General features: G+C 54.1%; 2 protein-coding genes across 5 annotated transcripts in view; one reads left to right on the top strand and one right to left on the bottom strand.

The window, feature by feature from the left end:
* RPL7A (ribosomal protein L7a) overlaps positions 1-16,409 on the top strand; it is a 131,238-nt gene that overhangs the window by 16,427 nt on the left and 98,402 nt on the right. The window lies entirely within an intron of this gene.
* Positions 1-16,409, bottom strand: part of RALGDS (ral guanine nucleotide dissociation stimulator) — a 61,703-nt gene that overhangs the window by 3,936 nt on the left and 41,358 nt on the right. For 2 of the 4 annotated variants that reach the window (XM_064469146.1, XM_064469145.1), the window contains exons 2-9: positions 3,823-3,933; positions 3,076-3,272; positions 2,603-2,677; positions 2,224-2,417; positions 1,694-1,815; positions 1,328-1,543; positions 1,095-1,198; positions 643-727 (exon numbers count right to left, since the gene is read on the bottom strand). In XM_064469146.1, coding sequence (XP_064325216.1) covers positions 643-727; positions 1,095-1,198; positions 1,328-1,543; positions 1,694-1,815; positions 2,224-2,417; positions 2,603-2,677; positions 3,076-3,272; positions 3,823-3,933 — 1,104 coding nt within the window. The remainder of the gene's footprint in view (positions 1-642; positions 728-1,094; positions 1,199-1,327; positions 1,544-1,693; positions 1,816-2,223; positions 2,418-2,602; positions 2,678-3,075; positions 3,273-3,822; positions 3,934-16,409) is intronic. The other 2 variants (XM_064469144.1, XM_064469147.1) reach the window with 1 other exon arrangement.

Below are 16,409 nucleotides of genomic sequence, written 5' to 3'. Positions count from 1 at the left end.
GAAACTGCACTAATAGATGAGCTAAAATTCACCCCTGCTTTTACTGGTAAAACTTTCCTTCTAGAGGGAAAGAGGGATGAGGGGAAGAGGAGAAAATCACAGCTGAGCATCTTCATGCCTCACAGGGGGGAGGGGCTTGGTGAATAGGAACTGCCGCTCCCATTTCCAGCTCTGTGTAAATAGCTCCTCAATGGGAAATTTTGTTCCCTTTTGCATTTTGTGTCCTCTCAGTCCCCAAACTGGAGCCAGGCTGGGACACTGCGGAAAGGCTCCATGGAGAAGGAGGACATTTTTGCTGCAGTCTTCACAAACCCTAAAACCCCACCTGAAATCAAGAGGACTTTGCACTGGGCTGTTAAAACACAGCTGCCTCTGGGGAGAAGCCGTCACCAGGTGCACTGGATCCTATCCCACTGCTTATCTCTGCTTGCTGAATTGCTCTGCAAGCTTCAGGCAATGACGAGTTTTGGGTGGAGAAGCAGAAAGTCTAGCCTGCTCCTCAGACTCAGCAGGCCCTGCCTCCAACCCCAGCAGTGCCGCCAGGGCTTTAGCCTGGTGGCTGAAACACCATGGAAACTTCTGCAGGCATCAGCCCAAGCTCCCTGCCAGAGACAGGGCAACATGGGTGCCGCTTCCCCATACCTTGATGAGAAGCTCCCGGCTCAGTGAGTGGTTGTTCTCATCGGAGAAGATCTCGGAGAGCTCGTGGAAGGTGCGGATACTCTCCCTGCTCAGGGAGAAACATGGGGGGAAGTCAGCAATGGTGCCACCCTGGGGGTCTCTCTCCTCTTTGGGTTCTCTTCTGCTCACCCAGAGGACCCCCGCAATGCTCACAAGCTCTAGCAGGGCCTTGCTGTTTGGGGGCTATTCCAGGGTGTTTCACAGGGAGAGGAGGAGGTGGTGATGGTGTTTTCACTTCCCCACCTTCCTTAGGTCCCTGACACCTTAAGCTGGTCCCTGGATTATAGGCACACTCCAAGAGGCACCACTGGAGCTGACAAGATCCCACCTGCACATCCAAGGGCCACAGCCACAGCACAACCTCCCCCTTGAAACCCCACCGTGGCCGCAGAAGCCCAGCAGGCTCTGCTTACCGTAGGACCTCGTCCCACGTCTTCTTCAGCCGGTGAACAGCGTTGCACTGCAGAGCCGACAGGATGGCTCGGAGGGAGGAGAAGTTCTTCAGGATGCGGCACTCCTGGGGGCAGACAAGGCAGCGACAGGGCTTTGTTACAGCAAGCCCAGGGGCCTGCTGGGGTTCACACAGCGCAAAAACCTCAGCCCTTGGGCCGAGGCGGGAAGCGAGCGGAATGGCAAGCCGTCCTACCCGAGCCACTTCGATCCACCGCTCCACCACTTTAGCCCTCTGCTGCGGCTTCAGGGACCGGTCTCCGAGACACGTGGCAATGACACAGTTGGCCACGCTGTTGAACTGCGAGACCGTGGCACGGATGGTGGGCGCCAGGTGCTCTTTGCCCTTCTTGTCTCGCTGAGACCAGATGCAGCCCAGGCAGTGGTAAGGCACCACTTTCTTAAACAGCTCCTGGAAGATAAAGGGACAGAGACAGGTCTTTTTGGGGTCCCTGAGAAGGGAACAGGCCAGGAGGAAAAGGTGGAAGGGAAGAGACAGGTCTGTGCCCAGAGTAGCAGATGGGCAGAGCACCATCAACCCAGCTGTCAGACGAATACTCACAGCATCCATCAGCGTGAACTGTTCTGCCACCATCTCTGGCGAGAAGGAGAGGAAATCCGGCTTCCCATCCCCGACCCCGTTCTCCTCCACCAGCTGGAATGTGCAGCCACCATGGTCCACAGCTGCGAGAGACGGCGCGAAGCTGAGCACCGCAGCGCTGCCACGAGCCAGGGCCCATGACAACCCGCGCCAGCCCCCTGCGGACACCCGCATCCCACCTCCCAGGCTCTTAATTCCCATCTGCCTTCACACCCTGAGAAATGAGGGTCAGATAAAAGGATAGTCATTTTAAACCTGGACACAAATGTCTGCAGAGGATTAAAGGCAGATTAGCTAATCCACTTAGAAATCCCACTTCTGGTGCAGTTGGATTAGCTTCCCATTGTACGGCCATGTAAACGCAGACAGGGTTTATGGGGGTTCAGCCACATGGCAAGACCCGAGGTTTTGAAGACTCTCGATGCCAACCAGTACCACTCTCTCCACCTGCAGCCCCAAATGATATCCTGCAAGCGTGGAAAGGACCCCACCTTCTGCCTCAGGCTCGCTCCGCTCTTGCTGCTGGAACTGGGCCAGCAATATGCGGGCTCGGCGCTCCAGGTCCGAGCCAGGGATGTTGTGGCACACGTAGGAGATGAGCTGCTTGAGGCAGGCGAAGTCTGGAGGCTTGCGGAAGTCCTCTGAGTACTGGTCCAGCCAGGCGCCCAGGATGGAGGAGATGGTGCTGCAGGAAGGGGGGAAACACAGGCAAGTCTGCATGAGAACCGGGTGCCAGGAGAAACCCCTGAGCACCCCCACGAGCCCCAGGCACCAGGGGCACCCCTGGGACAACACATGCCTTTGTACAAGAACCAAAGAGCTATCACCAGAGCCACCCATCTTGTTCACCCACAGCACAGTCAGACTTACTTCTTCAGCTCCATCCTCTCATCCACAGCATGCCTGGCGTGGTCCCCATTCGCCTGCACATGGAGTTTGCCGTACCTGGTGGGGCACAGCAAAGAGGCAGTGAGCATCCTGGACTCAGCTGTGTCTCAGCACTGCCTCTTCTCCCTCCACATCACCCCCAGCTCTGCCAGGGGGTCGGGATGAATGTCTCACACACTGTTCTGCTCCCCTCCGTCTGCCACAGCCCCTGCGTTATGGGAAGAGGGAAGCAGCCAGCACTGGCCACCTCGCAGCAGGGTACCAGCTGGAAGGGCTCCAGCTCACTGGGAAGTGGTGTCCTCTCTGCCCTGCCCCAAAACCTTCATGCTGATGGGGTTGGGAGAAGCCCGTCAGCCCTCCAAGGCACGGCAGCAGGAGATTCTGGGGCTCTCTGTGCCAAGAGAGCTCAGACCCCAGGCACCCCAGCTGCATTTTGGGGCTCAGGGCAGCCTCACCTGTTAAGCAGTAGGTCCAGCACTTGCTTTGTGGTGGCGAAGGCCCGGTAAGTGCACAGGAAGATGGTGACATATGTGGAGTCATTGCCTTTGAAGGCTGAGACCAGGTACTCCACCAGCTTCTCCAAGGTCCCAGCTTTTATTGTCCGCACCTTACATGTCTCATAGAGGTTTAAGGCTGACTCATTCTCAAACTGCTGGGACAAGAGGAGAAGTCAGTGGGCTGGATGAAGACAGACATGTTCAAGCTCAGTGTGGTCCCACCAGCTTTGCAAGCCGCTTTTGGGTCTAGGCTGGGACTGTGGAACCCCTACAGTCCCTGGGGCTCTCATGATGGGCCTGGGGAAAGGGAAGCCAGGTCTCCTCCAACATCAAATACCAGCAACTCAGCTGAGAAGACTTGAGCACTTGGGAAATCCCAGGAAAGGCCTCAAGGTTGCTAAAATCTAGACACAAATCAGGGTTGCCCTGTTTTGCAAAATAGGGCTTCAGGTTGTTTCCCCCATGCCCCTCGCTGCAGGGCAGAGGCCAGCGGATGCTCCCATGCTCCACTCCCAAATAAATACATGATTCCCAGATAAAGCTTGGAAGGAGGCCCCTGGACAGGAGCGTACAGGGGAGCAAGAAGAGGGCAGGACATGGGCTGCTATCGACCCTGCTGAGCCCCGACATGGGGCCACTACGTCTCTGGCAGGGAAACATCTGAAAACACCCCATGGCAGGAGGCTGGCAGAGCCCCCACCTTACCCCCAGCCATCGCTGCCCTTTGTTGGCCGTGTGATGGAGCTGCACTTTCCGGAGCGATATGCTGTAGATCACACCATCCTCTAGCTCTTCTCCAATCTCCTGTGTGGAGCTCTGCATGGGAGGACAAGATACACCGGGAGATAAGGAGGGTGAAGCGTGGCAGAGGTGCTCTTGCAGGCTCATACGAGGCATCTCAGCAAGCCAAAGGCAACAGCTGGCAGGCAGCAAGAGTCTCCCTTGCCTGCTAAGAAATGCAAACCAGGCGACACCAGTCTTCCAGGCCAGCTTATCCGTGGGCCCACCTGAGCCTGCACACAGGCAGAGCCAAGGCTTGGGGAAGCTGCTCTCGGTCTGCTCCGTGTCCCCTTCCTCTGCATTTTAGCCCCTCTGCAAACCGAGGCTGCGCCAGCACCAGGTGCCAGCCAGAGCTGGGACCCCTCACCAGGCAGAGAGGGGGGTGGGTGGCAGCACGCCCCCATACCCAGCCCAGCTGCCTCCCCCTCCCCAAGTCCTGTGAAGTGACACTGCCACCCGGTCTGACCGTAATCTCGGTCATCTGCCCCTCAGAGAGGCAAGCACATCAGTGCACCTTCAGTAATAAATAATATCTGTGAAACCAAGCTGCCCATGAGCTTTGGCAGCGCTGGCCATGGACACAAGGCAGAAACTCAACGGGGGAGCTCAAAGTTGGGGGGAAACCCCAAGGACCAGCACCAGGGTGGGCTCAGGCACAGCTGGGACAGGTACCTCTTGGCCAAGCCTGATCCAGCTATGAGGCTCACATTTCTGCTCCGGGGAGATGGAGACCACTGAAAATTTGGTGAGGAAAGAGGGGAAATGTTTCTCGGGACAGGTCCCCAGGCACACACCTGCACCAGCTCCCCCAGCCCCATGCGCCAGCGCGGGGCTCCAGCCCCACAAGGGTAATTCAGTTCCTTCCTCCTCCTCCTCCTCTCTCACCACACTCTGCTGAGTCAGTGCCTCTCTTAAGAGGATTTATCCAGATTCTTTTAAACACTGCGGGGATCTCCCCCGCCCTCCATCCCCCATGCCAAATGGCAGGACATGGTGCAATGCGCGGCAAAACCCACTGCTCAGCAGATGGGGAAAATGCCCCAAAGCAGTAAGCCGGTTAGCAGGGGGAGGTGACCACGTGCTGGGGTGCAGGGGCTCCGGGACAAGTCCCCCCTGCACATCACACTGCCAGGCAGGGGCCAGAGCCAGTCCGTGCCTTTCCCTGCCTCTCAGGAGCACACAAATCCTCGAACAATGGCAACAACGCAGGGCTCGCTGGGGAAGAAGCTGGAAGCTGCCATGGGCTGACCCAGGACGGAGCCCCAGGAGCGCTGCTGCTCCCTGCAAAAAATCCTCCTCTCGAACTGCTCCCGGTGAACACGAGAACAGCCGTACGCAGGGCCCCAGCTTCAGGCGATGCTGCAAATCTCGAGAGACACTGAGCACAAAGCACTGAATGTGACCCTGAGCTGATGATTGAATGTTCACCTAACACGTTCTTTAACCACCACCCTTTACCATCACATCACAGCAGCTGTTATCACACCTTGCTCAAGTCAAGTACTTGTTATTAGCAAAGAATTAAGGCAGGAAACCACAGCAAGCAAAAAAAGTAGGAGGAAAATTTTAAAAAGCCTCTCATTTATGGTTGTAATGAATGAGGACAGAGAATCCCCCTGGGCAGGGTTATTGGACTTCTTCCTCACTTTCTGCTGAACCTGCTCTTCTCACTTCATGCCAGACTATCAAGAGATTTGGTTTGCTGAAGCTTGAGGGATTGACAGGCTTCTAACTTCGGCTGTGCTGTGAACATAAGAAGTCTTTCCCAGGATTCACTGGCTTCCAGACCAACCCTGACAGCACCTGCACAATACAGCAGACAGACAGACATCCTTCTGGACCTCAGTCCCCCTCTTGTTCTATGTTCTGGGATAAATTATGGCATAGATTTCTGTTCAAGTATAAATAGGTCTGAATTTCAAGAATGGAAAAGGCACTCACTCACCAGCATGGCATGCCCTGTGCCTTCCTAGACAGCGTGACATGAAAATACATCTCCCTCCTGCCTCGACAAACCCCCCAGGCTGCCAAGGCTGGCTGCTGGGGGTAGTGCAGACCTGAGCCCAGCTTCCCCCAGCTTAGCTGGCCCAGGCACGGGCAGGCTGGCAGCCCCGAGCCGCAATGGTTGGCACCACCCACCCAACACCAACAGGGGCATGAAGAAGTCCCTGAGCCCACCCCGACTCCCTGCTCCTCTGCAGCCCCATGTCACGTCCACGTGGGGAGCCCCGCCAGAGCGGCCACCCATGACATTGGCCCCAGTGTGGGGAAGATGAAGCCGTTTAAACACGTCAGTGAGAGGAAGGTGAGCTGGGAGGTAGCTAAAGGCGCCGGCAGCTGAGATCTGGCCTTCTCCCTCATCACCTCTCCATCTCTCCACCAAAAGCTCACAGGAACGAGGTGCTCTTAGTCCAGGTGAGTCACCCCTGACCCCACAACACCTTAGCTGGGAATTGCGGGCACTGGCACAACCTCGGGAAGGAGCTACTGGCACCTTCTTCCACCCATAGATGCGGTTTCCAACAAAAAGAAAGAAAAAACTTAGCAACTCTTGCCAGTTTGTCCACAGAGACCATCAGACCCAGGCGCCTGCAGCCATGTGCCGTCCTCCAGAAGCCACAGCAGTAGATGCCTCTTGGGTGCGCAAGCCCACTGCCCAAGGGGCAGCGACAGAGAAGGGGGATCGCTACCAATGGTGTTTCACACCAGCTCTCCCAGGTTCTCTCCCAGTCTTTATCACCCAGCCTGCAGATCAGCCCTATCCTGCTGATCTTCCAGTCACACTGCCTTTGGGCTGGAAGAAAGCTCTGGGTCCAGCAGGACCAGACTCCTGTACAGTCTAACTCAGAAAAGAGATTTGGCTGGCCAGCTGTAAACCCCAGACACAAATATCAAGAAAAATCAGATGCTTGTTGAGATGCAATTAAATTAATAAATAAATCAAATCATATGGGAGGACAAAATGTCCCAAGATCAACCCATGAATCATTGGCAGCCTCTGTGCAACTACAGTGGAAAGTATTGCTGTAACTGTGCAGGGGTTTTCACTCCGTATTTCATGTCACGTGCAGAGGATACACCCAATTTTGATGCGTGTAGAAGCAAACTTCATTTCCTTCCTATATTTAAGACTGTCAGACTCATTCATTTTTTGTGTTGCTGACTTGTGCGTTATCCCCCAAAGTTCCCCCTTTGCAAACCACACACAAAGTACACCGCTTCCTAGCAGTCTTCAGCCAGGCTCATGCCAAGAGCCAGGCGAGCTGCTACACTGGTACATTTTAAGATTTGGCTATTTGTATTCTGCGTGAGCTTCCTCTTTCCTACTGCTGCTTCTCCAAGATGCTGATTGTGCATTCTGCACATGTTGGTGAAAAACCAACGAAGCAAAAAGCAGCAGCAGAACGGAGCCAGTGCAGTCCCGCTCCGACACCTGCACCAAATGCACGTTTCTCCCTTTGCAGACCAGGAGACGTGGGATGGGAGCAGGGCTGGGAGAGACACAGAAACCTTGAGCCATGCCTTATGTATGTGCTGGCCACCCAGAACCCTGCAATCCTAAGCCTGGCACTCACACCAGTCCCCTCCAGGACTTTCAGCGAGTCAAAGATGAACACCTTCAACCAAAGATGAACGATGATAGGATGAGAGGAAATGGCCTCAAGCTGCGCCAGGGGAAGTTTAGGTTGGATATTAGGAAAAACTTCCTCACCGAAAGGGTTGTCAGGCATTGGAACAGGCTGCCCAGGGAGGTGGTGGAGTCTCCAGCCCCGGAGGTGTTTAAAAGAAGAGTAGACGTGGTGCTTGAGGATATGGTTTAGTGGTGGACTCGGCAGCGACAGGTTAGCGGTTGGACTCAATGATCTTAAGGGTCTCTTCCAACCTTAACGATTCTATGATTCTGTGACTCCCTCTTGGGAGTAGGACTTGATGATCCTTATGGGTCACTTCCAACTTGAGCTATTCTATGATTCTATGAAAATAGTCTTAAAAGAGGTTTGACAGACAAGTGCTGGTACATATTGCTGCAATATCTGCTCCCTGTTGCCTGCCCTATGCATCTGCTGGAGTTTCTGCCCCTTATAGCAGAAGTGAACATGAGTCAGGCCTCAGCCCGTACAACCACAGCTCAGCACCCCTGTGCAAACCCTCCTGCACCAGTGGTTCAACCTAAATAACTCAGCATGGCACTGCAGCAGAGATACAGGTGAGCATCCCTTCTGCTTACTGCATCGCGCTGGTAGAAGAGATGTGGCCAACAGGCCCAGGCGGCGCTTTAAATGTCTGCAACGAGATTCAGCAAAGCTTTTCTGTGAAAGCACTAACTTTTGAGCATGATAGTTATGGCATTTGCACCATCCACCAAAGTCATACAGAAGGGACTCGGCACCCCAGAAAGTGAAATCCAATGTATTTCAAATTGTGTATCAAAAAACGGAAGACACAGAAAATGAACATTTGACCATGACTTCTCCAGCTCAGCATGCAATCCTGCTCCTCTCCACAGAGCAGGAAAAAGGCCTCTCGATGAAGGGGCACAAGGAAAAACCACATGTTTAACTCAGGGGTATCGGACACCCAGTTCTGCAGAGTCGGAGGTTTTTGCAAAAGCAGCCATAAGTGAACTCTGCAGGAGTTCATCCCCTGAAATATGAAACTGGAGGTCCGCACCAGATGGCTTGCCTGGTTTTAGAGACCGCCTCTTCCAGCTGCAGATAGCCCCAGGCTGCATGAGCAACGAGCTCCCCACTGATAGTTCAAAGTGTTTGTAACTACACCAGGGAGGAATTCCTGCTCCGTGCAATAAACTCTTCTACTCTCTGTTGAATGTTCTAGTACATGGCACGGCGTTGAACCCCACGTCTTCACACAGAGGTTTAATAATGAGCTCTAAGACGTAGCCAAGGTTCGTGAGCCTAGAGGAAGGGCTGTGGTGTGAGGGACCCTTGCAGGAGCCAGCCAGAGAGCAGCAGGGAATCTGCCTTCATCTCTTCTCATCGGCTGAAGGGAGGGGAAAATGCAAAAGCCAAACAGCAAAGCAAAATATTGGCTAGGGATCTGCATTTTAGAAAGTGTTTGAGGTCAGTCACAAAGGTGGTTTTAGTAAGACAGGAGCAAAGTACAGGATTAAGTGTAAGCATGACAGCATCCCTGCACGTTACACACAGACAATTATCCAACGATTACCAGGTCTTAAGAGCTCTGGTCCCACATGCCCCTGGGTTAGCACATTGGCCTCCAAAGACAAAAAATAATGAACTGTTATAGGGAAAAGGTATTAATTTCAGCACACGTGGAAGAGGCAAAACTGCTTAAAGTGCTTTTACCAACGCTCCCTGCACAGCAGCTGGTTTAAAGATCAAGATGTTCATGTCGCTCTGTTCCCCTTCAGCTGGGCTATGCAAAATGCCTCTTCCACAGGCAGGTGTGGCACAGCCCCGAAAGTTTCTTTGCACCATGATTTCCAAGGACTACTGCTACCAGCCAGCAGAGAGAAGCAGACGCTAATCCTGCCCAGGGCACATCCCCGATCCGGGAAGCTGTGCCGACTGGGAATTAACAGTCTCGTTGGCTAAAGAGACAAGAAAAGGCAGAGCTGAGCCTCAGAGACATCACCAAGAGTTTCTTGTTGAAGCTCCAGGTCTGTACAAGTTCAAAAGGACTTGATGAAAGCTGGTAAAGCCAGAAACAGAAAGTGGGGGTTTGGTCTTTACAATCCCCAGTCCCTTCTCAGAATAATCCCTTCCCACCAGCGAAGGGAAATAGGCCTTTCCAGAAACGAAAGAAACATGCTCCACCAAGGACCACGTCCTCCACGCTTTGCACAAGCCCCGAGTTAACTTTCGTTTCAGTCCCAGAAGCGAATCCTGAACATACGCAACGAACAGCAGCAACTTTGGGGCCTCTTATGTAAACGAAAGCCTACGACATTATGTAAAAGGAAATAGGAAAAAAGCCACCCCCATCTAGTGAAAGGAAAACAACTACAGTTCCGTGAACCAAAGATAAAGACCGCAAAAGCAGAAGTACCCTCCGTCCTACCCATCCAAAATAAGCGCGCACAGCACAACACCCTTCCTCATGGGGACTTCCAGGCAAAAAGCCCCGCGGAGGATGTCCCCCCACGGCTCCGCCGGTCGGGATCATCCCATCTGCTCCTCACACACGTCGTTGGTTTCCTTCCCCGGGCCGCGCTCAGGAAGGTTACAGAGGCTACCCAAAGCTGCCGAATATCCACTGCGTTCGGGAAAGGAAGGTGCCCCGTGCCAGCACCTGCCGACCCCCAGGGACCCACGGCACGTGCTTTGGATTAGGAGCCCCATGGAGAGCAGGAGCACCCTTGCTCCCAAACACCATCCCAGCAATGACCGTGGTGGCACTGGGATACAGTGGTTTTCGCTGGCCACAGGCAGGTTGGTCTCCCACCATCTCTGTTCTCCCTGAGCCGTGTTCCCATTGCTGCTGATAGAGCTTGAGTCCCCCGCCGCGGCTCGGCTGCCCCCAGCCCCTGCCCTGGGCGCTGCTCCCCGAGCAGAGATGTTAGGCAGATGGACATGTTTCCTTTGGTTTTTGATACTCTGCCTTCCTTCCTCCCTGCTCAGAGCCGCCTCAGACCAGGACCAATTCCAACAGCCCATTAAAAAATAACAACAAAGGGGGAAACAGGAAAAGAAAAGAAAAAGGCCCAGAAGCTAAACTTAAACCCACTGTGAAAAGGGAGTGTTTTTGCCAGGACACCAAGACAGTGGCAACAGCTGAGAGCCTGTTCTCACCCCATCAGCCACTGGGCTCTGCAGCTGGGCTTTCCTGACACCCTTAGCTCTGCTTTCGCTCTGCTCCAGGTGTTTCAGCAGGGAAAGCTGCACCCAGCACCCGCAGGGAACAGCCCCAGGGCCGTGCATCACCCAGCACCACGCGCTCCCAGGGAGCAGGATGGGGCAGGGGCACACCACCCCGCGTCTGCCTCTTGAGGGGATTTTATACCTCCTCCCTTGGGGTCTGGTGCTGCTCGAGACCGACAGCAGGTCTGATCCTGTGTCTGCAACTCAGAGGGGTTAGAGACAATATTCAAAGGCAGCCTTCTCCACCCTCACAGCTTAGGAAGAGAAAGAACGGCTGGCGGATCAGTTACAAAGGCATCTTGTGACTCGCACGCAGTGAGTCAGTGGCTGGAGTGAGGATTAGGAGCTCAAGCACTTGGGTCCAGAAACGAGACAGAGCAGATACACAGGATTTCTCTCCCATTTGCTTTCATTTTGCTTTTAAAGTTAGCTAAGAACTGTAGAAACTTTTTCACTCTTTGTATGGTCTGGAAATCAAGAGTCAAAGACGCTCCATGTCCACTCCGGCCCCCCCGGCCTCCAACGGGGAGGATCAGGCCCCCTGATGCAGGGGGTGATGCAGGTGCCGGGACATCGGCCTCGCTAGGGGGACTCCCCAGGGAAGAGCAAACTCTATCTGCAGCTGGCAGAGCCAGGGATGCCAGAGATGACTGCTTAACTCCAAACCCTGTGTTTCCTACACCCAGGACTATATGAAAACCACCAGCATCTCTACCTAGACATCTGCATCCTATGTGAAAACACCACCAAAGCAGGACTTCCCTCGTGTTCCCTACCAGGGGATGTGCCAGGAAGGGCTCCCTTCGCAGGCTGCTGAAGGTTAGAAGAAAACTCAGTGCAGCAGGTTTTGCTTCCTCTCTAAGTCGATGGAAAAAAAGCTCCCGCCAACACAGCAGTTCTAGCTCTTGCTCCACAGACCTTAGCGTTGCGTTCATGATCGCTTCGGCGTGTGTTTCGGCAGCATCCATGCTCAGCGCCAACGCCTACGTGGGGTCAGGCTTGCATACGAGGGACGCAGCTCGCCTCCGCTTACAGAGCAACTGCTCCGCTACAAACTTACCCAGAGCCCGGAGGGTAATTACTGGAAGTGAAACCAGAATGACATGACTGGTGACAACTGGTGTATAAAAAGTTAATACATATTGCTCTGTAAGGGTAAATAAAGATTGAGTAATTCATAGTAAGTAATTTCAGCTCAGAAAAAAAGGTCTGTATTTCACCAAGATAGAACAGAAAAATCTGCAAAAATTGTAACAGAAACAAGTCCAAAAATTGATTATTTTTTGGTGTGAATACAGCAGCACCTGTAAGTCACATGCAACATGACAGCTCTATAACGCCTTGTTCAAATGTGAAGAAAAACAGGGGGTGTGTCCCGAAGAGATTACAGTTCAAGCCTGATCTAATGTTACTCTGTTGATTCCACTGCTGAACCAGGGCCCTGCTGCACCAAGCGTGTTATTCCTGTGGCAGCAAGGACTGCCATATGTATTTGGAAAGGGATGGCGATTAGGTTGGCATTCGGAGCTGACGTACCTTGAAACCGATTGGTATGCTCATTCCTGAAATGTCGGTCATGCTTTAACACATGTTAACCACAACACACAGACTTGTTCGTTGTTGCAACTCCAGGGCAACGCTTGTCCCTTGCATGTGTCAGCATTTGCAAGCTAGTGAGTTCATCGATCCCAAAAGTCAAGTCTTTACATTCTCAGACACACAAAGCTTTGAATAACTCTCCTGCTCTCAGCCCATAGCCCACATGCCAGGCCAGACAGCCAAAAAATTAATTTCACAAAGTATTAGCTGCTCTTAAACCAGCTTCTCTTGTCAAACCTCCCCCTTGACCCCGGCCTGCACCTGACCTGTATGAACGAAGATCACACCTGGGCACACACCTGCGGCACGACAAAGGCACGCAGGGTATGCAGAAAGGGAGACACAACGACGATGGCCCCAGCAGCCGCCAGGTGTAAAACATCAGCCCAGACCCAGGAAGTGCCTTTCAGCCCCCCATGCCACGCTGAACCATCCCACCGGCCCCACGCCGACATTCCCAGGGAGTTTTGCCACACACCATTCCCGAGCAGCCTGGATAAGCTGTAAATGACAGTAACCTACCTACTGCAGCCTGCAGTGAAAAGAAAGCAAAGTCCTCTCTTTCTGTAATTTTGAAGGTGCACAGATCTGGGTAGACAAGTTGGAGGCTGTCCAAAGGCCACAGCCCTGTCTGGCTGCAGTCTGGCTTACGGTAACTGTGCCATCTCCCTTCATTTCAATTTGAGCAAGGTTAATTTTGATTTAGCTCAGACACATCCTTAGCTTAGATAAACTGAACCAAAATAAGCCCTCGTGAAGTAAATGTGTCCACCCATGTGTTTACACTGCCTTACGTCAACTTACATTCCCTCCATTAAGGCTGGTGCGATCGAAGCGTGGGCAAAGCCGACAAGCCCAGACCTCCTGGGCCCCCCCCTTCCCAAAATGCCATCACCCCAGCCTGCAGAGAGGAGGGTGCCCGGGGCGTCCGGATGCCCCTGGTCCACCCTGACCCCAGAGCAGGGCAGGCTGGGGTGCTCTCCCCGCCCGGTTCAATGCCGCCACTGTGCTCCTCGGGGCCGGAGAGGGGCTCGCAGCGCCGGCAGCGCAGGGACGGCCTCGCCGGATGGCTTGCTCTTTGTGTGCGTGCCTGCATCAGGGTGACCCAGTAAACAGCTGAAGCAGAGAAAATGCAGGAACAATCCAGTGCAGGGAGGCAGCGAGGGGCTGCCGGTGAAAGGATGGGAGGAATAAATGCGAGCCTTTGTTCTCCGGCTGTGCCCCTCGCACCCAACTCCCACCCCGGTCAGGATGACGTAGGACGCCTCCATTTGCTGCCGGCGTGCTTCCCGGGCCGCCCTGCGCCGAGGTCCGGGCTGAGCCCGTCTCGTCCCAGCCTCCCCCTGACACCCGCAGCACCAGCGTACCCCACCACATCCCAGCTGCAGGTCCCAGGCCATCCCCTTTGCTCCAGGGAAGGGCTGCTGCGGGCTGATCCGGGAGAGATTCTCCTCTTGGATAGTCCCCCCTACTTGTTCCCCTCCCTGGGGTGCCTGTGGGAAGCTGGAAGTGGAAGGAGCAAGTACTTTTTCTTTGTAATCAAGAAAATCTCGCCTTCAGAGCATTACTTAAAGAGGTGTCAATGAGGCAGTAGGTGCTATATAAGCAGGTACAGAGGCAGGAGTCAACAAGCCGACACCTGGGGGGCCTGCAATCAGGATGCTCAGTCAACTAAGTCTGATTTCCACAGCTGAAGCAACTGGGAGCTTAATTGGCACCTTTGGGGAGAAAACAACTGAAAAAAAAGTTTAAAAAAAAAAATCCAGCTGTTGTCAAGTGCCTGAACACGCACGCCGGGAGCCCAAGCAGCAAGGTTTGGACCCGAGCCCTGACCCAAGCGCTGGGTGTGCCAGATCCTGCGCATCCAGAGGGTGGAGAGTGGCTGCGGTATGAGGAATGCGGGTGTCCGGGCAGGGCGGTTCCCTGCCCGGACCCTCAGCCCTGCACTTGTAGGTGCGGATCCTGCCGTGGACTGTCAGAGAGGGACCTGCAGGCACAACCCTCTGTCAGCTGTCAGCCAAACCCCTGGGGCAGCAAGGAGAGAGCAGGCAGCTTCACGCAGGGCTGCTCCGCTTTCCCACCCACCCTGATTCAGCAGACTTTTGGGACTAGGTTTTCTCCCACTGCTTAAGACACAGCCTTTTTCCAGCAATGGCTGATGATGAAGGCACACCAGCATCTGCAGCAGCACACCCGTGTCTGCTTGGGGACACCGGGCATCGTGATTTCAACCTGGCACTGGGTCACTGCAGGCATTTGCAGGCAAGCATTCCCTCACGTTACTAGAGCTCTTTCATGGCAGGCAGAACACCACAGAGGTAAGCCTGTTCCTCCTGGCCACAGCACTTTGGCGAGCCAGTACAGGCACGCTCCCACCCTGACTCGTCTGTTCCTGCCACCCTGGCCCGTTCATCCCCTGGGATTATCGGCCGCAGGAGAGCATCCCTGCAGCTCACCCTCCATTTAAAATGATTTGGGGGCACAAACCCTGGGATACCCAAAAAGCTGACATGTACAACGACCATGGGGTAGCATCAGTGCGAAGAGGAAAGAGATGCCCACCTGCCTTCCCTGGCTCCTTTCCTTTGGCACTGCCTGGACTAAGAGAGGCCAAGCCTCAAACAACCCCATCCTCCCAGAGCTGAGCTGTGCTGAGGAACACGCTGAAATCCATGGGAATGAGGACTGGGAGACATGGAGTTTGGGAGATACCTCCCCCCCCCAAAGTACCTCAGGGAATACGTGTTTGTTATGGTACCGGTGTGAGCCATAGCTATGCTCTGAGTCACCCCCAGCACCCTGCGAGGGAGGGACCAGCCTGGCCCGTCTCAATGCTGGTTCTCAGTGTCGCAACTGGGACTGAATCTAGTAAACCACATTGTCTAGAAACCCAGTAAATCACAGTGACTGTCCCCAGCAACAGGCGCCACCGCCGCATTGCTCAGCACAGGGGTCTGGCCAAGGGGTCCTGACCAGCAGAACTGCAGCTGGGACCAAATACCCATTGAAAGGAAAGAAAAAATCAAAAGCAAACAAATAGCAATGTTTGGAGAAAAGCTGGGCTGCTTTAAGATGATAAATCAAACAAAGCATTAGCCTTGCTCTGAAAACTCTGCAGTGATTGTTAGGGTCGCAGCACAGGAGGAATGGGGCTACACCACCGGAACCCCAGTTCACACCCTCCACGTCCTCCAGCTCCCACAGCTCACCGGCTCTGCTGCTGCTCTGAAGCACGGAGCCAGACCCTGCCAGCAGCAGGCCACCGGCTGAGCCTTTTAGAGGCAAGTGTCTTTCAACAAAATCCCTGGGGTTTTGGCCTGAACTGGAAGGTGAGTTCCTGAACCCCCCAACCACACGAAGGTGTGCTCTTCAGCGTCTTTGTTCGCTTCCCACAGCTGAGTTTTCACCTAGCCAGTCTCGGGCAACATGCTTTGCTTTGCCCAGCTTGGCTAAAGGAAGGTTTCCTAAAGTTAGTTCCAACTCTAAGAAGCCAACCCAAACCAAACACATCATTTCACAAATGAAAACGCTGGCTCGAGCGGGGAGCCTAGCGCCGGCTCTCAGCTTGCGAGTCTCCATGGAGACCCGACCACTGCAAAGAGCAGGGAAAGGTTGCGTGGTTTTGCTCCATCACATGAAAAGAAGTTCTGGTAAGACGGGTAGCGAGCCCTTTGAAGAGCAGGTTTCCACACAGGCCCTCGGCTCAGCTGCTGTTTGTTAAAGTGTGGTTAGCAGAAAGAAAAGCCGCTCTAAAAACAATGCCTCAGCATTCCAGATGAAGTTGCCTCCGATGAGTTTCCTCTCCAATCTGCTCTGTTTGCAATTCAAACACTTTTTTCCTCCCCTGTCAGCTCTGACGACTTGGCTGGTGCCTGGCAGCTGGAGCCACCTCCGTCCTGCCTCGGCCGACCCTGGGGCTCGCCAGGCAGCGCCCACCCTGCTGCAGGGGCACCCAGCACCCACATGCGGAGTGGGAAGATGCCCTTCCCCATCCCAGCATGTTTCTGACAGTGGGGCTCATCAAAATCCAACTGTGTAATGAAAACAAACTTGCTGCTGTCAAGCTATGCA

The sequence above is a fragment of the Phalacrocorax carbo genome, chromosome 18 (assembly GCF_963921805.1).
Source record: "Phalacrocorax carbo chromosome 18, bPhaCar2.1, whole genome shotgun sequence".
In the NCBI taxonomy this organism is placed as follows: domain Eukaryota; kingdom Metazoa; phylum Chordata; class Aves; order Suliformes; family Phalacrocoracidae; genus Phalacrocorax; species Phalacrocorax carbo.
Note: the sequence above shows the minus strand (reverse complement) of the source record. Positions and strands in the feature narration are given on the sequence as shown.